At 44.4% G+C, this 27,622-nt stretch overlaps 1 protein-coding gene across 1 annotated transcript; it reads right to left on the bottom strand.

Annotated features, from left to right (window-relative positions):
* Positions 1-221: 221 nt before the first annotated feature.
* WBP2NL (WBP2 N-terminal like) lies at positions 222-27,622 on the bottom strand. Its single transcript, XM_060245349.1, has 8 exons — positions 27,461-27,622; positions 22,973-23,081; positions 22,326-22,461; positions 21,344-21,436; positions 19,922-20,140; positions 5,835-5,954; positions 3,828-3,904; positions 222-1,845 (listed from the first exon to the last, which is right to left on the bottom strand). The coding sequence occupies exons 1-8, from the start codon at positions 27,517-27,519 to the stop codon at positions 1,798-1,800; spliced, it is 861 nt and encodes a 286-aa protein (XP_060101332.1). The 5' UTR covers positions 27,520-27,622; the 3' UTR covers positions 222-1,797.

A 27,622-nucleotide genomic window follows, 5' to 3' on the forward strand; every position in this document is an offset into this window, starting at 1 on the left:
ATCTTACTACTCTTATTAAAGACTCACAGAAGCAAACAGCTAAAAGATTTGTGATATTCTCAGAACCTTGTTGATGTACAAGCAGGGTAGTACTGTTGCTACTACATACAGTTCCCAATTCCCAAAAAATTATTCCAGGCTATTGAATTATCCCTCCCACCCCCCACCAATCTCTGTACAAAGCTCAGTTCATTGAGTAATCAACATACCAAAACAGACAAAGATTTCAATACTTCTGTATTAAAGTGCAATCCAAAAATATTATAAACAGAGCTAAATATTATATTGTGGAACACTAACCATCTTGGATTCCAGATAAAAGGTTTTATTAGAAAAAAGTTCCTCCCATATCTGTAACACTGAGTAATGCGCTCAGCTACTAGAGGGGGAAACTGATACCAGAGTGTATCTTGAGCTCTTGTGGGGGGGGAAAGTCCAAGCCTTCTGGAGGAAAAATTCCCCAATACCCCCTTCCATCAAAAGGAGCAAGAGTTCTCTTTAGAACTAAGTAAGTCAAGTTGCAGCTAAACCTGACTCTTCTTAGCGATAGCTTGTTAAGAAAGGCATTCTAACAAAGGTTTGCAGAAAGCTAATTTTTTAAAATCACAGTTCTTGCCTTCTTCACTCAGTTAAGCTAGTTCTTCCAATACTGCCTGTCACTTGCTCACATAGTTTTGTTGCATTGTGCAGTGCTTCTAGTTACATTCATGCCTAGCTCAACCTGCACAAAGGCCAAGCTGGAGAAATGGCTTCAGTGTTCATCTCTGACAAGATGCCTTCCTGCTAAATATATTTATCTCTGTTATACTAGCTACTACTGTGGACAAAGGGAATGCTGGTTTCCAGAAGGCTTTCTGCACAGGTACCAACTGCAGGATGTCAAGAGTTTAATCTGCACCCTTTGCTTAATTATGTTTTGTTCTGTTCACCAGGCTCCTACTTTCACAATGCTGTCACTTTGGTTCCAGTTCATATAAACATATCTTCTATCCGTCAGAACTTGGCCTCATTTAAATTTGAGACCTGTTACTATGTCCCAACCTCTGCAAGAGATATGATACACTTGAGATCCAGAGTCATAAGGAAAGCAATTGAGAATTCTAGTGCGTGAAATCTGTAACATCTCAATACTTCTCTTTTATGAGTAATGAAAATCCAAAGAATGAACAAAATCTTTGCTGTTTGTGTGATTTCCCCCATGTAGTTGAAGATACAATAACAGTTATTGGTTACTCTTCTAGTCTTTCCTTCCCCAACCACACCAATAGTGGCTGTTTTCTAAACATCATGGCAGACTTTTCCCCCAAGGGAAAAGTAAGGAGACAGAAGCCTCCAACATATTTACAGAATTCCCCTCTCATGCATTAAACTGCACAGAGTTACAATTTTAACACATCGCACTAATGCCAATGGGCATAAGACTTCTTTTATATGCATATTTGTGCATCATTTAAAGTGTTCTACGTCATGCAAAGAGGTTCAATATTTCATTCCTATGCATGAGATTTGTCTTCCTTTGCAGTGTGGGCAATTAATCTCTCCTTCAAACTAAAAGGCTGAAAGAGTTACAGCATTCCAACTTGGGCCCCAGAACAGCCAAACAGTGAAGAAAGTGTTGCCATCACTGTCATTTTGTATTGCCATGACAAAAGTTTAAGAGTTGTTGATGTTAAATCACCCTAACATGGTACATGTTATTGATACTGAATGATCTAGTAACAGAAAGCCAGAGGTGGCAGCAATGATGTCTTCAACGGCAAAAACACACGAGGGAGGAGGGCTGCTGCTGGGCTCCTGCTAGTTGTTTTTTTTCTCATCAGGTGGTGAATAAGGAGGCGGCTGATCCTAAAAAGAAAAGAAAACTGCATCATTCAGCATACCCATTTCAGGTGGCTTCTCTCATTTTAGGCTAAAATACTTGAGGCTAGCCTCTCATTCCTTCTGTCCTGGCTGCTTATTCATGGAAGTCATTTCCATGCAATATCCTTTATGGGAGTCCTTTGTGATAGCTCCTTTTGGTGCACCAAGATAAAACACATCAAGGTGAGAGCACTGGAATCATAAAGTATCTTGCTATTTTCCACATTATGCAGAAGAAGTTCAGTATTGCCCAGAAAAATGCTTCAAGCCACACTTACACGTAATCTGCGTATGCTTGTTTTAAGGAGTTAGAATGCTATGTCTTATTATCCCCTTCCTTTGATTAAGGGGGGTGGGGTGGGAAGAGAGAGATACATTGGATGTTCCAGCATCAGCATTACTCAACTGACAAGGTGCTGTTTTTTAAACACACTATGTTCTTGAGTTCTCTCACTCTGCACTAATACCAGGTTTACTTATGGAACTATAAAACATTGGCCTGTATAATTTAACCATTTGCAAGGTAGGTTTGCCTTAGAAATTTGAAAGCCTGGAAAATAAAAGTTCTGAAGCCTTTTTACCCCACCCTCTTAATTTTTTCAAGTGGAAAAATTGGAACATTTCAGGGGGTGGGGGAATTCCTGTGAAATGTTCTCTCTTACGGTGGGTGAATTCTATGGCACGGAACAAGTCTGAGGACATGAAAGAAATTTGATCATATAACTTATGAGAGTATGATGCACAAACAAATAAAACTGGCAAACAGTTCAAGATAAAGGATAAAACATTCAGTGGTTATCATCAAATAGTATTAAAACTGAAATAACTGAGGTCACAATTAAGAAAGAAAGCCACCTTTGAACAATTAATCACTGGGGATTCAGAACGTCTATTAGGAAAAATGTATAAAATGTTATCGCAATATGCTACAGAAACGGAACAAGTGAAAAATTGCATGGAGAAAATATATACAGGACTAAATAGGAAAATCATTAAAGAAATTAAGTTTACTGAATTTCAAACACCAAAGGACAGCTGGTATAAAATGTTCTTTAAATGGTATATTATCCTCTAAAGATACAACAAAAGCAAATAAAGACTCTAATGATAAGTGCTGGAAATGTCAGAATACTGATGCAACATTCTATCATATGTAGTGGACATGTAAGAAGGCTAGAAAATATTGGATAGAGATCCATGAAGAAGTCCAAAAGACTCTAAAACGATAGTCTGTGATGGACCCAAAAAGTATGCTATTAAATATTTTACCAAGTATATCACAAAAATACACAGTGAATTTTTATGGTGAAAGTGGCAAGAATAATATTCGTAGCAAAATGTACAGACTTGAAGGACTGGAAGAACAAACTGAATGAATATGCAACAATGGCAAAGCTAACATCTTCCATACATAACAGACACTTCAGAATTTCAAGAAAAATGGAAATCTGAAACAAAATCAAGAACAAAATTAAATCAAAACAATGATAGGAAGAAAAATTTGGTAATGTGTCATATAATGAAAATGTTATTAGATATGAAGATAGGTGGAAAAGATAGAAAAGGTAATTAAAGACGTGTACAATGGTAATACAGGGTGTAGCAATTTGCAACACTTCCTTAAGTATTGGATATACTTGCAATTTTTCTTATAGAAAAAGTTGTCTATGTTTTCAAATTATATAAATGTGCCAAATTTTACAGGTTTTATAGGCTGGTTACAAATGATGCATTTTTAATGCTGTTCAATCAGTTCAAAAGGTTTTAGGTTTGATAGGAAAGTAACATTTCCCCTCCCCAGGATGGGGCAGAGAAAAGTGTATGTGCTTTTTTCCTGGGGCTTCAAAATTTCCAGATATTTTACATTTCTAATTCAGTTGCTAGAGAGAGTCAGAAACATAGCTCTTCCTATATCACTGTTTCTCCCTCATGCTCCACCCCAAAGTTTACCTCCAGAGATTCCTTACCATAGGCATGTAGACATTATGAGGATTGGCAGGGTTATAATATGCACTAGAAGTCCCAGGCGTTGCTTTGTTGCCACCTGCAACGTAAGAAAAGAATCAAGCAGAACTTGTTCACAAATACATAAACAGTAGAGACTATTTGTAAGTATTAACATATCTGTTTTGGCATCTTTTTCTAGATAAGACAAGAGAGGGCAAGTTCCTGCATTCTCTGCAGGAAGGGAACACAGCATGACTAGGCACCCAGAATCATCAGTAGTTTGATTTTTAACTGCACTGATTTTGAGGAGCCAAGGATGGGAAACCCCACAATGGTCACAAGGACCAAATGGCATCAAGAAGCATTTCGACAAAGATGGCGGAATCTATACACATGCACACACAGTTCCAATGCAACCCTTTCCCCAAGGTTAGGAAGCTTCAGCCAAAGTGTGCATTCTTGTTAGCAAATATTATATGATTTTTATATGCCCTTCACAATCCCTCAGAATTAGTTATACTTTTACATGCAAGCTGCCTTATATCATCAAGCAAAGGAAACCCCCAGTAAACAGTACATTACAGTCTCCACTAATACTTTACCATGTCATAGTATATAATAATATCAAACAGACACTTCTCATACAATATCAAAATACCCAGTAAGCAATGAACTTTCAATAGTACAATTAGAAATAATACAGAACAAAAATATACAAACATACTCCCAAAAGTCAAAACTGCTCTCCAAAATTCTGTTACAAATTCTTCAGGTAGCTACATGGAGAAGTCTCTGATGGTGCTACGCATGGAGATAAAATTATCCATTCAGCTGACCGGTAATCAATGCAAAAGGTCTGGTTTCAGAATCTTGGTCCACAGCTGAGCTTCTCTCACAGAGCAATAGCCTCTTAATGCATCATTTTAAACAGAGAGGAGAAAAAAGTTCTCAAAGAATGGAGCACCCAGGCCTCAAGTAACTTTTAAATGACCATCCTATGTCTTTCTCAGCAGGCACAGCGTTCTCTGAGAAAGACATAGGATGTTCATTTAAAAAAAAAATTTCTCCTCTATGTTTAAAATGATGCATTAAGAGGCTATTGCTCTGTGAGAGAAGCTCAGCTGTGGACCAAGATTCCAAAACCAGACCTTTTGCATCGATTACTGGTCAGCTGAATGGATATTTCTATCTCCATGAGTAGCACCATCAGAGACTTCCCCATGTAGCTACCTGGAGAATTTGTAACAGAATTTTGGAGAACAATTTTGACTTATGGAAGTATGGACTTGGTAGTATGTTTGTATATTTTTGTTGTGTGTTATTTCTAATTGTATTATTGAAAGTTCATTGCTTACTTTGTATTTTGATATTGTATGAGAAGTGTCTGTTTGATATTATTATATACTATTACATGGTAAAATTTTAGTGAAGATTGTAATATACTATGCTTGCAACTATGTAATATACTTTGCTTGCAAGACCCCATGTGTTTGCTTTTCAGTGCCTTAGATCATCAGACTACTAGTCCATCTAGCTTCCTATTCAGACCACCAATGGCTCTTCAGGGTCTAATGTAGAGTAGCATTATTCTCAACACCTGATAGTTGAAATATTTTAACTGAAGATGCCAAGGACCTTCTGCATGTGAAGCATCTGCTTTAGTACTGAACTATACACTTTACTGCTAGGATAATGGGCTGAAAACATTACTGAGGAAATCAGAAGATCATATGTGGACAGCCCTCACATCTCATATATCCATCAGAATTTCATAAATATGGAATAAATATTCCTACTTCCAGCCACATTCCACCTTTTACTGAAACAGCAGAAAACAGCACAAGAATTCGTTTTGAAAATGGATATCCTCCAAACAGTATGAAATATGACAGAACAGAAGAGGATTACTTGTTTCTCAGCAGCCTCTTCAACTGAGAACTTCTTACTCAAGCCTAGAAAATTGCATCAAGGCAAAACCTGATGTTAATTTTAAACAAACAAAAAAAAGCCCTTGTGATTTGTCTTACCTGGCATTCCAGGCTCTACCCAGGTTTTAGGGGCTGAAGGAGCCGAAGGGCCTGCAACAGCAGGGCCAGGATATGAGGGAGGAGGTGCCATATACATCCCACCTGGTGGTGGATACATGCCTGAAGGAAGAAGATATTGGGTACCACATCAGTCTACATACATATCATAGCAGTATGCAGCTGGTAGCAGCTCTACATGAAACATTATCCCCTTCTCTCCCAGAAAAAAGGCACCTTTTTCTTGAGTGACTAATGTATTTAGAGATCATAATGCAAGATGCAAAGCCTATCTCAAGATTGGATCACTGCAATGCCCTCTACATGGGGCTGCCCTTGTCCCAAACCCAGAAGCTTCAACTAGTGCAGAATGCGGCAGCCAGGTTGCTATTGGGCCTTTTCTTACAGGAGCATATTCGACCTGGGCTGAAGGCGCTGCACTGGTTGCCTATTGCATACTGGGTTCATTTCAAGGTGCTAGTCCTTATTTTTAAGCCCCTATATGGCCAGGGACCTGCATGCCTTAGGGACCGCTTTTCCCCACATGTTCCCCAGAGAGCACTTTGGTCTGGGTCACAAAATCTCCTCTCAATCCCCAGCCCTAAGGAGTCCAGGCTCATGACAACTAGAGCCAGGGCCTTCTCTGTAGTGGCCCCACGCTGATGGAATGAGTTGCCGGAAGAAGTTAGGGCCCTACGAGAGCTCATACAGTTCCGCAGGGTCTGTAAGACGGCACTCTTCCACCAGGCATTTGCAAACTAGATTGCTGGCCACTACAGTTCTCAGGAAACATCTGGACCACCTCTTGCAAACTGCTCTATAGCAGCAGCGGAAGGGACCATCTAAGACTTGCCTATAGAGAACATAAATCTGAATGTAAGATCATAGCATCAAAACGTTATTTTTCTATGTTTTAAAATTGTTTCATGGTTTTTATGTCCTATTATATGTTTATACCCATGCATACGCATGAGCATGTAAGCCGCCCTGAGCCTGCTTCGGCGAGGAGTGTGGGATATAAATGGAACTAAATAAATAATTAAATAAATAATACCCCAGTTCTGTCACTGTTCCCACTAGTTGTGTACAACATGTGCACAATGAAGCATCCTGCACCAGTATATTGTGGGGAATGATGCAGTGAACCAAGGCATTCTATACCACATTAAGGGTTATGTGGACAAGCCTTTGTAACTGCCACTGGAACCTTTTTTTACTGTTCTTAGGATATATTAAAAAGGTAAAGGTAGTCCCCTGTGCAAGCACCAGTCATTTCCGACTCTGGAGTGACGTCACATCACGACGTTTTCATGGCAGACTTTTTTACAGGGTGGTTTGCCATTGCCTTTCCCAGTCATCTACACTTTACCCCCAACAAGCTAGGTGCTCGTTGTACTGATCTCAGAAGGATGGAAGGCTGAGTCAACCTTGAGCCCTGAACCCGGCTTCTGCTGGGATCAAGCTCAGGTTGTGAGCAGAGCTTGGACTGCAATACTGCAGCTTACCACTGTATGCCATGGGGTCCCCTCAGATATATTAAGGATGTAGTTTTGTGGATTGGTTTGATTTTTTTGTTTTTTTTTTACAAAAGGCAAATATTAATTTGCTATTTGCTAAACTCCTACTAGTAGCAAAACATTGAAAACAAACTCCTGATAATAAAAGAATATAAAATGAAGATTTTAACACAGTGTTAACACAATTATTATTTGTAAAATACTTCTGAAAGAATGAAAGCAGAAGTTACCACTATAACACTGGGACAACCACCTGTACTTGAACAATTAAGTCCACTGTATTGTAGTAAAAAATTTATTACAGTCCATGACCAGAATACAAACGAAACCCTAAAACACTCATGTTAAAATATAAAATCTGTACATTGATAAAAATCAACAAACACAAACCAAGGAAACCCCCAAGACACTGTTAATAATAATACTGAAACAATAACATCTAAATTTCAATCAGGCAGAAATAGATAAGAATCCCCCCTCCCTTCTTCTTCAATACCCTGAGAAATCTGAATAGCACTGTCATTGCTTTGGAACAAAATTTAGCTACTTTCCGAGTGACCTCTGTATTATCATCAGACAAAAGGAAATTTACAACACCTGAATTGGAAGTATCTGAACAGTGTTCAAGTAATAGGAGAATATGTACAGTATGAATACCATTATAAAAAGAACAGTGGAGAAACACATGCACCATTGCCTCTACCTCCCCACAATTACAAGGACAGAATCTCTCTACCACTGGGGTTTTGTGGTATCTACCCTCAATAACTAAGGATGGCAGAGCAGAAAACCTAGCAAGGGTAAATGCTCTTCTTTGGTTATTATTTTCCAAAGTAAATAGCTGGCATGGAAAGATAAAAGTTATAAGGAGCAGCAAAGTAGTTAGATGCCCTTGAAATATCCAAGCTCAATATCTTCAACTCTCTGCCTCAAGGCTTGCCTAATTAAATCACCATCAATCCGAAGAAGGGCTGAGAAAGAAAATCCAAACTGTGCAATTTTGTCTTGGACCACCTTAAGCCAACCAGCTTGAAAGTCATCTAACAGCATATATGAAAGGAGATCTCGAGGGTTAAGCCAAAGGAAGAGTGGAGAGAGTAATATTCTAGCAGCGACCTTAAGCATCCTTGTTTCCAAACGAATCATTGCATTAGAGATGCATCTGGGAACTAGCAATACTGCTCTCAAAAACCTGGCTTCATGAGGGGTAAAACAAGAAGTAGATGGACCAATATATGTCCCATAAAGTAACTGAGATAAAGATTGTGCTTTAAAGAGCTTGATGCAAAGTGGCCCTCCTTCATTCAAAGAAATGTAATAATCAAAGATTTCAGGTTTTCACGGCTGGTAACATCATTAGGGTTTGTAGAATCTTTCGGGATCAAGTGCCGTGTTCTACTGGAGAAAATTTTCCTTCCAGACGTTTCGCTCTCAGCTGCGGAGAACATCCTCAGTGGCATTGCAGCCAGAGCAGGTGCTCAGACCTTCTTGGCTGCTGTGCATTGAGTGGAGCCAGGGCTGCTGGAGAGCTGCTATTTCTAGGCTGGAGGGGGTGTGATGAAAAGGCAATTGGTTTGTGGATGTGCCCATTGTTTGGTGGGGCTTCCTGGAAGGGTAGTGATAAGGAAACTGGCTGTTGAATGTGACCATTGTTCTGTGTTAATTGCTGGGAGGGTTGGAAGGGGTTTGAAGATAAGGAAGATGGTTGTTGACTGTGCTGATTGTTCTGTGGAATTTGTAGCCAAGAAGGTCTGAGCGCCTGCTCCGGCTGCAACGCCACTGAGGATGTTCTCCGCAGCTGAGAACGAAACGTCTGGAAGGAAAACTTTCTCCAGTAGAACACAGCACTTGATCCTGAAAGATTCTACAAACCCTAAAAATGTAATAATACTCAGGGTTGATCTTTCTCCCTTATCTGCCACATAGTTGCTGTGAGATATTTTAGCACCTGACGCTTGCATGATCATCCCCAAGTATCAAAAGAATTAACTTGTTTCAACCTCTGGCCATTTATTGACCATTTTCTTATTTTGAGGTGCTTGCCAAAAGACATAACTTTAGTTTTGTGATGATTAATCACAACCTGTTGAGAATCACAATATAAAGCAAGGCAAAGAAGAACTCTTTTTAACCCGACTGGGGTTCTGGAAAGCAAAACAGTGTCATCAGCATAAAGTAAAATTGAAATATGTTGCTAGGCCAATTTAGGGGGATGGTGGAGTGTTACATTAACCAAATTTACCATATTGTTAATGTCAAGTCTGCTATGAATTACTCAATACCTGTATTAAGTTTGGTTCTGAAGTGAAGGAGTCTGGGTACTTTACAGTGTACACCGATTGCTGCTAGCTCACTTTCCTGCCCCCTCACTAGAGAAGCCTTTGTTGTGTAGTCTGCTTTGAAATGCTAACATGTGAATAAGATAAGGGCGCCTTCCCAGCCTTGCTCTCTGTGGGAGAGGCTTCGGCCTGGGAACGAAGGGAGTAGCATCCTAGTGCGAAAATGTGTTGCATAGATTACCCCCACCGTAGGAATTCCTTTCATCTATACCTTAAATGCTGGTTTAGAGCCTATGTATTTTAGTCCTTCAATCTCTGCCATGGTCTCTAGTTCTGTTTACAATAAACTTGTTACTCTGTTTCACCAAGAGACTCGTTATTGAATTCAGCCGACTTGACATTTTGAAGGACTCCCCTATCTTGGAGTTCAACCTTTCCGGCAACTGAAAAGGCGATGTCCGAACAGTCTCCGGAGAACGGAGAACTCCCAACCAGAGTGGAGGGGGCCGAGACACCCTGGCACATCCATACGGCCAGAAGGACCGCGGCCTCCCCTCCCCAGTTTCAGCTGGTGGTGACCCCACGGCAATACCAGCCAAGGACCTCCACCACGCTGATGGATCAAGCCCCGATCCGACGGGAGGCGATCATGACCCGCCACACCAAGCGGGTCCAACTGGCCGAGGCCGCCGCCGCCAACCCGGGCGAGACGAGCGAAGGCGCCGGAGCTGCGGGGACTCAAGACCCCGGGAGTGGAGGCGAAGGGGCCGAGTGCGGAGCGGATGACGGAGGGGCGAGACCCAAGGACCAGACCGATGAGGATTACGAAACGTTTCGGGCGATGGTCCGCAGGGAGATTGACGGGGCGGTGAGAGACCTCAAGGACCAGATGCAGACCCTGACCGCGCAGCTGGGCAGAGCGCTGGGGGTGACCGGGGCTCGCCAGCAGCAGCCAGCCCCGGCGGGTCCGCGGGGACCCCCGGCTCAACCGGGCCCTGCCGCCCCTCCACCCGGAGCGGCCCCGCAAGCCCCAGCGGCGCCCCCTCCTGCCCCGGTCAGACAAAGAGACCTGGGGGGAGGCCGGGAGCTGGACGCCACGTTTGATGGAGACCCGGAGGAAGTGAACTACTTCGCGATCCAGGCGAACAGCTACATGTACTACTGGGGGGACCTATTCCCCGATGAGATGAGCCGCGTGGACTACCTCGGGTCGAAGCTGCGGGGCGCAGCAAAGAAGTGGTATGTGAGCCTATGCGAAACTAACAGCCCGGTCCTCCACTTCGTAAACACCTTCGTGCAAGCCCTACTGACCCAATACGAGGACCCCCTGCAAGAAGCCCGAGCGCTGGCGGCGCTGCGGAACATGAAGCAAGGGGCCCGATCCATCCGAGAGTACACGGCCGACTTCCAGGCCAACGCCGCCCGGGCTCGGAATTGGAACGAGGTGATGAAGATCGAGCACTTCACCAATGGGCTGAACCCGAGCATCCTGGATAGGGCGCTCACGCAAGCCAGCCCCGATACCCTGGTGGGGTGGATTCAGCTGGCGGGGGAGGTGGAGACCAACCTGAAACGAGTGGCAATGCTGCGCCAAGCACTAGGCGCCGGCAGGGGAACGCCGAAAGCAGCCCCCGGGAAGGCTGAGCCACCTAAAGTCAAGAAGCCGGCGGCGGCTGCTCCGGGGGGGCCCCGACGTTGTTTCCGGTGTGGGGACCCCAACCATCTGGCCTCCGGCTGCCCCCAACCAGCCACCGGGACTGCCCCATCGCAGGGAGCCACCCGCCCGGGCACCCCTGGCCCAAAAAGGCCACCGGCCGCCCTAAGGATGCGGCGAAGGGCAGCGCGCTCCTAGTGCAAGAGGACCTGCAGGAGGAGGAGGTGCGTCTGTCCGAGGAGCTGGCCGAGCTGGCGTGGGAAGAGGAGCCGGCGGGAAACGACGCCGACCTGCTTTGAACGGTGCCATCCAGCAGGTCGACCGGGAGGAGGCACCACTAACGGTGAGACCCACGGGAAGGTTGTACTTTATAGTGGTCAAATTGTTGAACCCAAAGCTAAAAAGGTTCCTACAGATCCGGGCCCTCATAGACTCGGGCTGTTATAGAGAGCTGATTTCCCCCAAGGTGGTGGAGGCTCTGGGGTTGGAACGCTTTCAACTGCCCCACCCCATGCACTTTGAACAGATGGATGAGTCAGTAATGGGGGGGGAACCCTGCACGCAAGAGACTGAGCCGTGCCCCCTGGGGATTGAGGACCACTGGGACTCAGAGACGTTTGTGATCGCGCCCGCCTGCGGCTACCCCGTGGTCCTGGGAGTGGGGTGGTTGGAGAAGCACGAGCCTCTCATCCGCTGGAGAGCCCAGACCATCAGATTTCCCGACCCAAGTTGCAGCCAGCACCTTTGGCAAGCGGCATGGGGGCCACGAGCGCCAATCGCTCGGGAGAGGGCGTGCGTCCTGGTGGAAGAGGTGCACCGTGTCCCGGACGCCTACCGCGACCTAATGGAAGTGTTTAGTGAACGGGAGGCCAACCAGCTACCCCCCCACAGGAGCACAGACTGTGCGATAGAACTGATCCCCGGGGAAAGCCTTCCCAGGGCCAAACTCTACCAAATGGGGTGGGCTGAGAAGAAGGAGTTGCGTAAATTTCTAGACCTGAACTTGAAAAGGGGGTTCATCAGACCCGCGACGGCCCCCCACGCGGCCCCCGTGTTGTTTAGAAAGAAGAAGGACAACAGCCTTAGGCTTTGCACTGATTTTCGTGGGATTAACGCGATTTCCATGTCAAACGCCTACCCCATCCCCCTCATCAAAGACCTGCTAAGCACGGTGGCGGGGGGGAAATTTTCACAAAGCTTGACCTGCGGGACGCGTACTTCCGAGTGCGCATCAAAGAGGGGGATGAGTGGAAAACGGCGTTCAACACACCGATGGGACAATTTGAATACTTGGTCATGCCGTTTGGATTGCAAGCGGCACCGGGGGTGTTCATGAATTTCATAAATGATGTATTGCGGAAATTTCTGTACAAGGGGGTGGTGGTGTACCTTGATGACATCATTATTTATTCTCAAGATGAACAGTCCCATGTGAAACTAGTGAGGGAGGTGTTGGCCACCCTGCTGAAGCACCAGCTCTACGCCAAGTTGTCCAAATGCGAGTTTCACCGCACGGAACTAGATTATTTGGGCTTCCGGGTGTCTGGGGACGGGCTGGCCATGGATCCAGCCAAAGTTCAGGCAGTTTTAGAGTGGGCCCCCCCGAGGACACGTAGACAGCTCCAAAGTTTCCTCGGTTTCTCCAATTTCTATAGGGGATTCATTGAGGGGTTTGCCCAGATCGCTCTGCCCCTAACAGACCTCCTGAAGACGAAGGGGAGGGGGGAAGAGGCAAAGCGACCAGGAGCCAGGCTGAATTGGACACCGACTTGTCAGGCGGCTTTCGACCGGCTTAAACAACTGTTCATAAGCGAGCCGGTCTTAAGCCACCCAGATGAGCGGAAGGGGTTCGTGGTCCAATGCGACGCCTCCGATGTCGCCGTAGGAGCCATTCTCATGCAAAGGGATGAGGAGGGGAAGCTCAGACCCTGTGCTTACATTTCGCGAAAGTTCTCGGAGGAGCAGAGGAACTGGTCGGTGTGGGACAAAGAGGCCTTCGCTGTCATGTTTGCACTAAAAACTTGGAGGTCCTGGTTGGAGGGAGCCAGGGTGCCCTTTGAGATATGGACGGACCACAAAAATTTAGAGGCCCTAACAGGGAAAAGGAAATTGAGTGAAAAACAAATCAGGTGGGCGGGCTTCTTCTCCAAATTCGATTTCACCCTGAAGCACATCCCGGGGACCCGCAATTTTCTAGCAGACGCCCTGTCCAGGCTCCCACAGCATGAGAGCCAGAGGGAGGAGGTGATAGACTCCCTGATCCCCCCCACGCAAGTGGCGGCTATGGTTACCACCCGCTCACAGAGAAAAAAGGAATTGAGTGGGCTAAGCAAAGAACGAATCGCCCTAGAGGCCGAACGGGAGGGAGGTGGGCGGCCAGAGGGGTTGCAGAAAAGAAAAGATGGTCTTTGGTACAAGGGAGAGAAACTGTACGTCCCGGAAACCTTAAGGAAAGAAATTCTCCAACTGTGTCACTGCTCCAAGCTAGCTGGGCACTTCGGCTATGTCAAAACCTTGCACTTAGTGCACCGGCAGTTCTGGTGGCCGTCTCTAAAGAAAGATGTGTCGGACTTTGTGGCTGGTTGCCCGGTGTGTGTGATGGCAAAAAAGAGGGGGGGGGGAAAACCCCAGGGCTCCTACAGCCGTTAGAAACAGCGAAACGGCCATGGGCCGTGGTGTCCATGGACTTCATAGTCGAGCTGCCACCCTCCCGGGGGAAAACAGTCATACTGGTGGTAGTGGACACGTTTTCAAAACAAGCCCACTTCATCCCCTGCAGCCAGTTACCCACAGCCAAGAAACTAGCAGCTTTATTTTTCGACCACGTGGCCAAACATCACTCCATCCCTGACAAGGTCATAAGTGACAGGGGCCCTCAGTTCGTTGCCACCTTCTGGCGGGAGTTTTGTAAATTATTAGGGATGGAACAGGGGCTAAGCTCTGCCTATCACCCCCAGACGGACGGACAGACGGAGAGAGTGAACGGGGTGCTAGAGCAGTACCTACGGTGCTTTGTAAGCCTACGCCAATCAGACTGGGTGGACCTCCTCCCCTTCGCAGAATACGCTTACAACAACAGCGCTCACAGTTCCACCAAAGCATCTCCCTTTGCAACAGTGTTTGGGTATGAGGGGAAGCCGATCCCCATGTTGCCAGGGGGGGAGGGATTGACGGGCTCAAGTTTCGAGCAATGGTGGCAAGGTCCCAGCCAATGTTGGCCAGCCATACAAGAAAACCTGAAGCTGGCCAAAGAGGCGTATAAAAGACAGTACGATAAAAGCCATGTGCCAGTCTGGGACTTGAAGGTGGGGGACTCTGTATTTCTGTCAACAAAAAACCTGCCTCTGGCACAACCATCTAGAAAGTTGGCTTTTAAGTTCCTAGGGCCATTTAAGATCAAGCGGGTAATCAACCCGGTGACAGTAGAGCTAGACCTTCCCCCTGCTCTTGGTAAAGTCCACCCTGTTTTTCATTGCAGCCTACTGCGCTGATCTCCGGGGCCGTCCAAGTGGCACTCACAAGATTCACCAACCCTCCCCTCGAAGGGGGAGTGCTGGAGCCTCTCGGGGCCCGAGTTGCTGAGCCATAAATGTGAATCGCCCTCCTTGCAAGGCCGCCCGGCAGGGGAGGGGGCCTAGGGGGGGCAGTATGTCAAGTCTGCTATGAATTACTCAATACCTGTATTAAGTTTGGTTCTGAAGTGAAGGAGTCTGGGTACTTTACAGTGTACACCGATTGCTGCTAGCTCACTTTCCTGCCCCCTCACTAGAGAAGCCTTTGTTGTGTAGTCTGCTTTGAAATGCTAACATGTGAATAAGATAAGGGCGCCTTCCCAGCCTTGCTCTCTGTGGGAGAGGCTTCGGCCTGGGAACGAAGGGAGTAGCATCCTAGTGCGAAAATGTGTTGCATAGATTACCCCCACCGTAGGAATTCCTTTCATCTATACCTTAAATGCTGGTTTAGAGCCTATGTATTTTAGTCCTTCAATCTCTGCCATGGTCTCTAGTTCTGTTTACAATAAACTTGTTACTCTGTTTCACCAAGAGACTCGTTATTGAATTCAGCCGACTTGACAGTTAATATAAAATATAAAAAGCAGTGGTGCAAGAAGCATCCTTGTCTAACTCCTTTCATAGTATTAATGGGTTCGGTAAGGTGCCCCAGTTTACTATTTTTAACTCTGAGGTATGCATATGAAGAGAATTATTAAAAAGAGGAGTCTTCTATCGATGGAGGATACTTCCAGTTTATCCCACAGTTTGGCCCTAGAAAATGAATCAAATGTGGCCTTAAGGTCACAAAGGCTGCATACAAGGAGGGAAACCCTTTGTTGCAATACTTCTTAATGAGATGTTGAAGGACTAAGCAATGCTACGAGGTAGATTTACCTTCCCTGAAGCCTGCTTGCTCTGTTGCAATGATATCCCCATCAATGAGCCAAGACAAAAATTTGTGAAAGAGATGTTTCATATAGAGTTTGCTGATAACACTTAACAGGCTAACAGTCCTGTAATTTGAGGGGTCATCCATTCTGCCCTTCTTGAAAAAGGAACCACCATTGCCGTTTCCCAGCTTTTGGGGATACGACCTGATGCGTCAATATACTTGAAGAGTGATGCAAGAAAAGGGGCCCACCAATCCACATTTTCTTTCAACAGCTCTGGGGGGACACTGTCCAAGCCAGTGGCTTTATTCCTTCAGAGATTATTAATATGACATCTAATTTCTTGTTCAGAAACCAGAGGCCAACTTGGAAAGGTATCTGGATCTGGTAGCTAAAAGTTGCTTGATTCCACTATATTATATTATACTGTTATTATTTCAGTATTCTCCAATCTTGTAATCTAACTTCATTACACTGTGTTACTATAATAGACAAAGCAACCTGTTTGCACATTAAACTTGCACTAACACTTCTGAGATTAATTAAAATTAATCTGTGTGCCTTACAGAGAGAATCATACTTAAATATGGGAGATATTGATTATGCTTAAAGAGTTTTATATTAAAGCCTTATTTTCTAATAGAGAAAAGTTTAAGCCAGAAAGTGTTAGCAAGAGAGAAGAGTATTCCTAAACAAAAGGTCTTTATCTCAGAGAAAGTGCCAAACAAATGGAAGCCTTTTTGAGGAAAACTTCCATATTCCATACAACTGCAGGTGGGTCAAAGTGATAATAAATTGACGCAGGCACTTCGGGAAGAGCCCAGTCCATTCCAGAATAATCCAGCATTTCCTTAGGAACAGAACTTCCAGCAGTCCACACTGGCCTTGGCTAGCATTTTTTTTGGACTATGCTAAGGTATACACTTTTTGCACTACTCAGCTTTTCACAAGGGCACAAGTAGCTCGAGGGGAAACTGCCCAATGGGAACAGAGATAGTTTATTGGGTCATGTTTTGAAAAACCAATTATAATTGTCCCACACTGGATATGTTATCAAAATGTATATAAACTGCTGTACTGAATTTAATTCCTTGAGAAACACAGGGTAGAGAGATTGTTAAGTGTTTCTCCAGGCCTATTGATAAGCCTTATAAAAACAATTCCTGCTTCAACAGAACCCTGGTTGTGTGTTCCCTTGTTGATTCAGTGAGGGAGCACGCTTGGCTCACAGTTTGTGTGCAAGAACTATAATGTTGTATGCATTATACCAGTTGTGTCAAACATACAGCCCATGGGATGGAACTGGCCCCTGCAGCGATCCTATCCAGCCTGCAAGCAACTGGCTCTCATCTGCTTCCTGCTTCACAACTTGCTCTTGCCCAGCTCTCTCCTCTCCTGCTTCATGCTTTGCAAAGAAAAGGAAGCAAGCCAAGCCCCCCTTCCCTCAACTATATGCTCCTCTCCCTCCTTTGAGGAGGAAATGAGGGGGAAGGAAAGAGCCAGTGGAGGGGGGGGGGAGATGGAGTCCTGTGGTAGCTTTAAGACAACAAAGTTTTATTCCAGGTATAAGCTTTCGTGTGCAAGCACACTTTTTTGGTGTGGTGGGGAGGAGTGAAAAAGCCAGAGAGAGCATGAAAGAGAAAGATAGATCCCCCTTTCCAGTTCTAACATAGGGGGGTGGGGGGAAGAAATCTAACAACACAGCTTGCAATCTTTATTCTTGTGAGCAAAAATTCGATTTTGTGAATTACTGGCATTAACATTTTTGTGAGTGATTTGGCTACTGCATAAATTAGTTTGCTCAGGGGTTATCCTTCCTGAGCTAAGACAAAAATGTGTGAGCCGTAGGCTAAAAAACTGTGAGCTAGCAAACACTAACACAGCTTACTGGGAAAACTGGTTGGCCCTGCCCACTTATCACACAATGAGGGAGGCTGGGCCCAGGGAGACAGAGGACCCAAGCAGGGCAGGAGTGTTTGCCCTGTCCAGCAGTTACCATGTCAGTAGTGGGTGGGCTACAGCGGGGCATTTCAGGGCCAAGCCCCCTCCGTGTTGAGCCATGCCCAACCAATCAAGCCCCTGCCACACTTAATCCTCACCATGGCCAAGCTATGAATGGCTTTTCTTCACCCAGCCCTTCTCTGTCAGCATTGTTTTGCAAGCAAGCCAGTCAAGTGAGTGGCTGAGGAGTGGGCAGAACAGGTCGGCAGGCTGCTCTGACTTCATGTGACCCATGGTGGCTAGGTCAAATGATCAGATCACAGGTCACGATGTCAGAGAGGCCTGCTTGACTCATTGACCCACTCTTTGGCTTGTTTGCCCACCTGCTCCTCAGCTCGCACACCTGCCAGCAATCCGCCTGCTCATCACCCATCCACTTGCTTGGCTTGCTCACCTGTAAAACTATACTGACTGGCCCTGCTGCAGGCAGACTGGTGGACAATGGGGCTGCTGAGGGGTGGGCAATGGGGCTCCTGTCCTCCCTTCATGTTCAGAGAAGGAGAGCCAGCTGGAATGCACTCTCTGCTGCAGAGCAGAAAGCACACTGGCTGGTGCACCCTCCCCTATTTGCATCACTGGTAATTAGATTAGTGCTAATCTGATTGGTGATCTAATTAAGTTCCCCACTCCCCTGCCTCAACCCACCAACCAAACATTTCTAGCTATGGACTCATACAGCACAGGAAGAAAGGGTCACTTTGGGTTCACAAACCAGGTGAGACATGCCCCAGTTCGGTTCACAAGCCAATCTGGGGTTTCCCAGTTTGTGCCCATCCCTATTACTTACCCAAATTAGAGTAATAAAATAAAGAAGTGATTACTACTGCTTGCAGTACGATATTGGAGGAGCTAACAATTAGCTAGCATTCTTTTCATGATTTGTATTTCAATAGGTTTATAATAAGCTATTAAGAAGATAAGAACATAAGAGAAGCTATGTTGGATCAGGCCAATGGCCTATCCAGTCCAACACTGTGTCACACAGTGGCCAAAAAAAAAGTTATATATACACACACTGTGGCTAATAGCCACTGATGGACCTCTGCTCCATGTTTTTATCTAACCCCCTCTTGAAGCTGTCTATGCTTGTAGCCGCCGCCACCTCCTGTGGCAGTGAATTCCACATGTTAATCACCCTTTGGGTGAAGAAGTACTTCCTTTTATCTGTTTTAAGCTGACTGCTCAGCAATTTCATCGAATGCCCACGAGTTCTTGTATTGTGAGAAAGGGAGAAAAGGACTTCTTTCTCTGCTTTCTCCATTCCATGCATTATCTTGTAAACCTCTATCATGTCACCCCGCAGTCGACGTTTCTCCAAGCTAAAGAGCCCCAAGCATTTTAACCTTTCTTCATAAGGAAATTGTTCCAACCCTTTAATCATTCTAGTTGCCCTTTTCTGGACTTTTTTCAATGCTATAATATCCTTTTTGAGCTGCAGTGACCAGAATTGCACACAGTATTCCAAATGAGACCGCACCATCTATTTATACAGGGGCATTATGATACTGGCTGATTTGTTGTCAATTCCCTTCCTAATAATTCCCAGCATGGCATTGGCCTTTTTTATTGCAATCGCACATTGTCTTGACATTTTCAGTGAGTTATCTACCATGACCCCAAGATCTCTCTCTTGGTCAGTCTCTGCCAGTTCACAACCCATCAACTTGTATTTGTAGCAGGGATTCTTGGCCCCAATGTGCATTACTTTGCACTTGGCCACACTGAACCTATTAAAAGATAACTCTTATTAATTTAGAGAAGACACTGTCCATTATGTATATATAATGAGTATTCTTTTTACTAACTATGATCCTCTCCACAAAAGCAAAATCATGTTACTGTTCACATCCTTGATTGGGTCAGCTGCTTCAGTCACTACTACCAGAAATTTATTTTTCAGTTTCCTCATACGGTGGGGGGAGGGGGCCCAATCACACTGATTCAGGGCAGAAAACAGGAAGTACTTCTTCACACATCACAAAATTGCTTTATGGAATTTACTGCAACTGGCTTTGGAAGCTCAAAAGGTGATGAGAATATGGGACGCCCTACTTGAGGGTTTCCCAGAAGTATATGATTGGCCAATTTAGGATGCTAGACTAGATGCTAGTATAGATGCATTCTTAGCTTAATTCAGCAGGGTTTCTATTATGTTTTTACAGATTTTTTGTTCACTTCTACAGTAAATACTACAGGGGAGTATAATACTATCTGTATCTGAGAAACAAATGTTATGGAGACAGACAGAAACACACCTGGAGGAGGCGGATATGGATATCCCATAGGCTGTGGAGCTGGTCCGTATCCATTCATTGGTGCATGCATATAATGGTATTGTCCAGCAGCAGGTGGTGGAACAATGTAAGTCCCTGATGCTGGTACGTAGCCTCCTGGAACAGGTGCGGGAGGAGCATAGCCCCCAGCAAAATATGCAAACCCATAGACAAAGCTCTGGAAAGGTACTCCCCTGGAACCTAAACAGAATATATTTAGTAAGCAAGATTTAGAAGAAAAAATGTTTTCACTGCATTTTGATGAGCAATATGATTGCATTCATTAAATTTGTCAACTCAAATCCTGAAATAGAAGCATAAACATCATATAACTAACATATCAATTATTGTCGATTTTAAAGAAAAAAAGTAGGATTTATACCCCGCCCTTTACTCAGGGTCTTAGAGTGGCTTACAGTCTCCTTCCCTTCCTCTCCCCACAACAGACACCCTGTGAGGTAGCTAGGGCTGAGAGAGCTCTGAGAAAACTGTGACTGACCCAAGGTCACCCAGCTGACTGCACATGGAGGAGTGCAGAATCAAGCCCAGTTCTCCAGATTAGAGTCAGTTGCTCTTAACCACTGTGAGTCTTTCCTGTTATGCTGACAGATACATGTTATCAGTACTACACTTGGAGCAAGAATGGAACTTGAGGGGGAGAATAAATAGGTCAAAGAGTGCAAAAAACATAAGCATGGTGGGGCAGTTTGTTTCTATTGCAGGACTATTTAGAGTAGGGGTGACTAGGGGGCCAAATCAGGCCCCTGGAGGACTCCTATTAGACCCTTAAGCAACTGGCTGTCATCTGCTTCCTTCTCCCTCTCTCTTGCTTCCTTCTGCATCACAGCTTGCTTTGCAAGACTTGCTCAATCGCATAGAAACTAAAGAGCAAAACCTCTATTTTCTCCATTGGCTGAGGCTCCTCCCTTGGGGAGGAAGGGGAGGAGGGATAGCTTGCTTTGCCAGGCTCTCTTGATCACACAGCAGAGCTACTGTGTCAAGCCTCTCTTCTTTCTGTTGGCTGAGGCTTATCCCCCCTCCTCATCCCCTAGGGAAGGAAGAAAACAGCCAGAGCTTCCTTTGCTGAGTTCCCTAAATCCCATGGGAGAGCTACAAAGAAAGCACCTTTAAGGTCAATGTGCTAATGTTTTAAGATTTTTTTAAAAAAAAAAACATTTAATTGTGTTTGTCTGTGTCCTTTATTAAATTTATGTCTCTGCTATCTAATCTTAAATAGGTACACACATGGCCTGGTCTGACATGGCCCGGCCTGACAAGGTCTCATTTATGTCAGATTTGGCCCTCGCAACAAATGAGTCTGACACCCCTGATTTAGAGCACACCTGCTACTTAAACCAGGCAGCAGCTACCAAATGATTAGGACTAGAGGGAAAAGAGTCTTACGATCACTGGCCTGTCTGAACGTCATTTGTCCAAATTCGATGGCACCTCCACTGCAGAAGCTCATCTTAAATGAAGCCTGACCTTCCCAGCCACCTGAGGGAAATAATCATAGAAATTTTAATCATGGAAATCATAGATAAAAACTAGGATTGAATCTGCACATTTCTTGGCAGTGAAGACAAAACAAATATTACGTAACTTTAAAAAGTGAGATAATTATGAGATTCAACTGTATTTTACAACTGGCAACATACTACAATGCAAGCTCCAATGCACCCCAAAATCAAGTGCTGCTCCCATAAAACTAAGTTTCAATGAGATTTGTACAAAGGTTGCATTTGTTCAATTGCTCTCTTCTCCCAGCATCCAACAAGTGCTCACAGACATACTTCTTTGAAGCGGAAACTCAAAATGCTGGAGGAGTGAAAACTTGCACTTCATCTGGAAAGACCTAAGTGGGTAGTTAAAGCCAAAGTCAGTTGTTTCCCACATAAAATAAATTTAACCAGAGTCTGAAACTAACCACAGCATGAGCAAAGTCTTTAATCTTATTTCAACACAAAGCCTCTGTGGCTTGGTCATCAAATTCTTAGCTGAAATGCAAGTTAAAAAAAAAAGCTTCTTCTGCATTCAAATTCAAACTATCAGAATAGCAGAAACAAAATTCATGCGGACGATGCTCATAATGCTTATCTTATAGCAATGCCACTAGAGAAAAGAATTTGCAAGTCAAAAGGTCATTTCCACAAGCTGAAGACTGACAGAAAATCAGGTCAAGTGGGATTTGTTTTATTTAGCTGCAGGTATTTACTAAACGGTACAAGGGAGTTCTCTCTCAAATCCAAAGGGATTCTACTATATATTCTCTGTGGAATCTGTCGTTCAAAAGCAATGGAAATGAAAAACTGACTCCTCCAACAGGATATATACATGCCTAGTACAAACACAACAATTGTATTTCTCTGCATGAGTGGTAACATACCTCCTGGTTCTGCCTGTATCACTCCTTTGATATAATTAGCAGAAAATACTGGCTGTTCAATAGAACATCCTTTCATCAAGGTGAATGGCATATTAAAGGACATCATTGGGTCTTTTCCCTTTGACAAAAAGATGACCTGAAAGAAAATGCAAATCAGCACCCCAGTCAAAGATCTCATCATGGAGAGAGACCTCAATATGGGAAAGATGTTTCTATCCAAGCTACTCAAGGCCCAACCTGTAGAAGATTTACAGTCAGTAATTTAGGCAATTTTTGCAGGTGCAGACTGAGAAAAAACACTAAAATTTCCCCCTCTATACAACAAGAATTATTCTCCATTGCACATGGAAGAAAAGACTCAGATTGCAGGTTAAATGTGGGTATAGAGCCTGAAAATGTTGAAGACTATTCAGAATAAAGATTCAAGGTGTAAAGAGGCACAGATTTCCTTCATTCCCTAAATAAGGGATACAACCTGAATATCAAAGTAACCTTATAAAAGCACCATTGGCTACCTGCACATATCATAAATCTGGATCCAAGAGTGATATATATATCACTCAGTTCCTTTTAAAGAATGATCACAACTGTGTCTGGAAAAGAATAATGCGTTGTATGACTAAAGATGCAACTAACCCAAGACTTACCCTATAAGGGGTAAGAAACACCGTCCCTTTTTTGGTGCCTTTGAAGATATCAGATTTGCTTGTCACATCAATAAAGGTCAACTCCACATCTTTACACTGCTTGATAATACTTTAAGAGAAGATAACAAAACACAAATCACAATTAGCATATTTCAGTACAGATGGTACCAGCACAGATGGGTGAAATGTAATCTTTACAATATGTGTCAGGGAAAGACATGCCAAGAACACATAATGCACTCCAATAAATGTATTAGTCTTTAGGTACAAAGCTGGAACTGCAGTCCCCCTGAACACTATTGTCAAGACTTGTGCCTCCACTGGACGGACACACGCTGTCTGTCTTTATTTAAATGAAATCCACTCAGACAACCCATTAAAAAGATTACATTTTAGAGTAATCTTTAGGCTAACAATTTCTTTTTGTAATAAATGTCATGTATTTGTTTTATTTTATTTATTTTTCAGATTTATATTCTGCCCTCCCCACAAGCAGGCTCAGGATTGATCGCAGAAAGTAGTTAGGCCATTTGATGAACATAAACAAATTAATAAAAAATTAAAATACACATAAAAATTTAAAAACAGGTCGCACCATCTGTAGTGCACACAATCTCAGAAACTGGTGCCACTGGACTTTTATGTTTGTTTAATCTGGGCCACCTAGAAGTGATGTCTTCAGCAGGGGAGGCCTGCTGAATTTAAAGGAGCTCTCCATCATTGTACATGCAAACATTTAACACTTTTGTGCTTCTTGGGTTGTAGCTATAATCTTACATACGCTTAGGAGTAAGCTTTTGATAAAATCAAAATCTGCTTCTTAATAAACATGCATATGATTGGGCAGTAAGGGACAGAACTATCAAGCCAACCCCAAAATAGAAGAGCAACTTGAAGGTAGTCCCCTGTGCAAGCACCAGTTGTTTCCGACTCTGGGGTGACGTCACATCATGATGTTTTCACAGCAGACTTTTTATGGGGTGGTTTGCCATTGCCTTCCCCAGTCATCTACACTTTCCCTCCCAGCAAGCTGGGTACTCCTTTTACCAACCTCGGAAGGATGGAAGGCTGAGTAAACCTTGAGCTGGCTACCTGAACCCAGCTGCCACTGGGATTGAACTCAGGCTGTGAGCAGAGCTTGGACTTCAATACTGCAGCTTACCACTCTGCGTCATGGGGCTCTTGATTTTAGGAATGTCTAATGAGAGCAGTTTGAGCAGACTTCAGAGGTCAGAGGATGATGGAAGACAGGATAGCCTGGTGTGACTTTGTCCATGGGGTCACAAAGAGTCGGACTCGACTGTGCGACTGAACAACAACAACAAAAATGAGAATCCTACCCATGACCAACTTCATTTCTTTATCTGATTGAGTGAAGAGCTTACTGGATCAAGAAATGCTGTTGATATTGTTTACCTGGATTTCAGTAAAGCTTTTGAAAGGGTTTCCTCATGAGGTTTGATGGGTAAACTAGAGGACAATGGACTGGACTCTAGTTTAGATAGGTGGATAGGGAATTGATTGGAGAACCACACTCAAAGAGTAGTTGTCAATGACATTTAATCTGAATGGAGGTGTCCAGTGGGGTGCCATAAATTAAAAATGAGCAGCTGGTGTGATGTAGCGACAAAAAAAGGCTAATGCGATCTTGGGGTGTATCAACAGAGGCATAACATCCAAATCACAAGATGGCATAGTCCCACCGTACACGTCATTGGTTAGGTCACGCTTGGGACTATTGTGTGCAGCTCTGGAGACCTCACTTCAGAATGGATGTGGACAGAACGGAGCGGGTGCAAAGGAGAGTGACAAGGATGATCATGAACCTGGAGACCAAGCCCTATGAGGAAAGGCTGAGGGACTTTGGAATATTCATTCTGGAGAAGAAGAGGTTGAGGGGGGCACGATTGCTCTCTTTAAGTATTAGGGGAGGGCAGGGAGCTGTTCCTTTTGGCAGCAGAGGAAAGGACTCACAATAATGGGTTTAAACTAAGGGTGGAAAGGTACCAGCTGAATATTAGGAAAAACTTTTTTACAGTAAGAGTTGTTCGACAGTGGAATCAGCTACTGAGGGAGGTGGTGAGATCCCCCTCACTGGCAGTCTTCAAGCAGTGGCTGGACAAACACTTGTCAGGGATGCTCTGAGTTGATCCTGTACTGAGCAGGGAGTTGGACTAGATGGCCTGCATGGTCCCTTCCATCTCTGTGATTCTAGGAGTCTATGTCTATTTCGGGGGGGGGTGTAGAAAAAGCCCAGCAGGAACTCATTTGCATATTAGACCATACCCCCTGATGCTGAGCCACCTGGAACTGCATTCTTGTCAAGAAAATTCAGGGGAGAGATGATGGCTCAGTGGTAGAGCATCTGCTTGGTAAGTAAAGAAGGTTCCAGGTTCAATCCCTGGCATCTCCAACTAAAAAGGGTCCAGGCAAGTAGGTGTGAAAAACCTTGGCTTGAGACTCTGGAGAGCCGCTGCCAGTCTGAGTAGACAATACTGACTTTGATGGACCGAGGGTCTGATTCAGTATAAGGCAGCTTCATATGTTGAAAAAGACCTGTCTATTTCAATGGAACTAACTTCCAAGAAAGTGTTCTAAGGAGCATGCAGTTAATCTGCTGCCCTACACCTCTTACCCTTTATAACTGGCTTTCACTTTGCATCCCTCGAAATGCATCAAAAAGTCACATAAATAATCTTTGCTTCATATTCACTTCCTACTTTTCAAAAGCATACTAGAGCTCCCTTACCAGCCAAGCAATCATCTACTTAACTCATTCCTTCTGCAGAGTTCTGAATATTCTTATCAGATTATTCCTTTTTTTCCTTTTCCTTTTTGCTTGGGAAATGTTTACTGGTGATGTACTGTTGAAGAATGTGCTACAAAAGAGGCACAATACATTCTGGTTCATCTCACTCACTGACCAAACAGAAATCATGTGACATCAATTTAACTCTTCACATTCCTTTTGGATCTATATCAGCAAGGGACTGTTTTTTGGATCAACAGGCTTCCTACAACTAACTAGGAAGCTAAATCAAATGGAACCAATGATTAATCAATGATGAAGCATCAGTCAGTCAACACAGCTGAAACTTAAACTTGCTAAGAATTAAACCAAAGTGACAAAATCAATAGCTGATGCAACATAAGAGGACAGTCTGCAGCAACACTTCATACTTTCCCAATTGATTTACATTGCAAAAAATATCATTTCTAACAACCACAGGAGAAAAGTTAATAAAAGAGATGATGGTATAATATATCGTATAAGAAACTAAGGTGGATTTTTGATCTGTCCCTGATGGATGTAAATTATGAGTCCTGAGCTATGCAGCCCAAGTAAACTCACACTGCTGTCAGCAACCTTGAAGAAGAAAAACAGGTGTTTACCATTAACACTAGATACCATCTGATGGCCAATTCATTCACAAATCACCCCTTATCCTACAGATCCTGCTTGAAACACACAAAAGCCAGCAGTTCACACCTCCAGAAAAACCTTTGAGACCCAATTCACACATGAAAACCAATGCATGTGTGGCCATGTGAAATATACAACTTTATTTATGGCAATAACTTTCCTACCTAGTTATGCCAATTTTCAGCAATACTACTTAAAAAAAAACAATGCTCACACATGGAGTACCACTTCAACAATAATAGTAGTGAGAATCAGGCCGGGCCACTCTACTTTTAATTAACTTCTGAGTTCATTAGAATAATGGTGACACCTTTAAACTAGCAGAGCTCTCCATTCATCCCAAAATGGGAAACCTCCCTAACCAGGGCAAGATGACATCTGGCTGCTGGAGCTACAGCCCAAATACTGCTGGCCATGATTTCCCACAAAAGAAATGCAATCCAGATAATTCTGTCAGAGGCACTGTTGATGTGCTTGGCCTGCCAGAGAAACATTAAGGAATATATTTATCCTGCACTGAGTCCCTTACTCTCCTCTCCAAAAAGTTATTTTACCAGGGAGAAGCCTGAGCAAGTGAGGCTCTTTATCAACGGCCTGTGAAGGATCTTCCATGTATACTTATGTGCCTGACGCATAACAGAAAATAGAAGGCGTGGATTAGGGTCACGCTGCGGGAAGGGGGAAGCGAGGATGAGTCACTAAGAAGGACAGTTCACAGTTAAAAATCGCTTTAATATCTCCGCTCCAAGAACGGGGAGAGGGACAAGAAACTGCAATTTCTGGGAAGAAAACCCAGGAAGAAGAAAGCCCTGAGTGGCATTCGCTCGGGTAGCACTGTTCGGACGCGTCACAATCCGGCTGTCGGGACCGCCAGGAGGGCTCGGGCGTCGTTCTCAGCGGAGAATTAGGGGCGACTTTGTTAGGGGCACCCCGAGGCTCACTATATGAGCCTGCTCCCCGTCCCTTACAGCAGGATTGTGACGCAAAGACAGACCAACACCGCTTGACAGTCCCTGAGGATGGACGCTGCGGGCCCCCCGGGCTCCAGCCCGACCCATAGTTACCATTCTCCGTGGGGCAACACAACCCCGCCGCCCTCTGAGTGGTTCCTGTTCAGCGCCATCTTCACCGCCGGTGTCACGAACTGGGGCGGTCCTCCTCTCGCATCCTTGTCCGCTTCCCACGACACCGCCCCGCAGCTGCCGCCACCTCCAGGCACTCCAGAC

This window comes from Heteronotia binoei, chromosome 8 (assembly GCF_032191835.1).
Source record: "Heteronotia binoei isolate CCM8104 ecotype False Entrance Well chromosome 8, APGP_CSIRO_Hbin_v1, whole genome shotgun sequence".
NCBI lineage: Eukaryota > Metazoa > Chordata > Lepidosauria > Squamata > Gekkonidae > Heteronotia > Heteronotia binoei.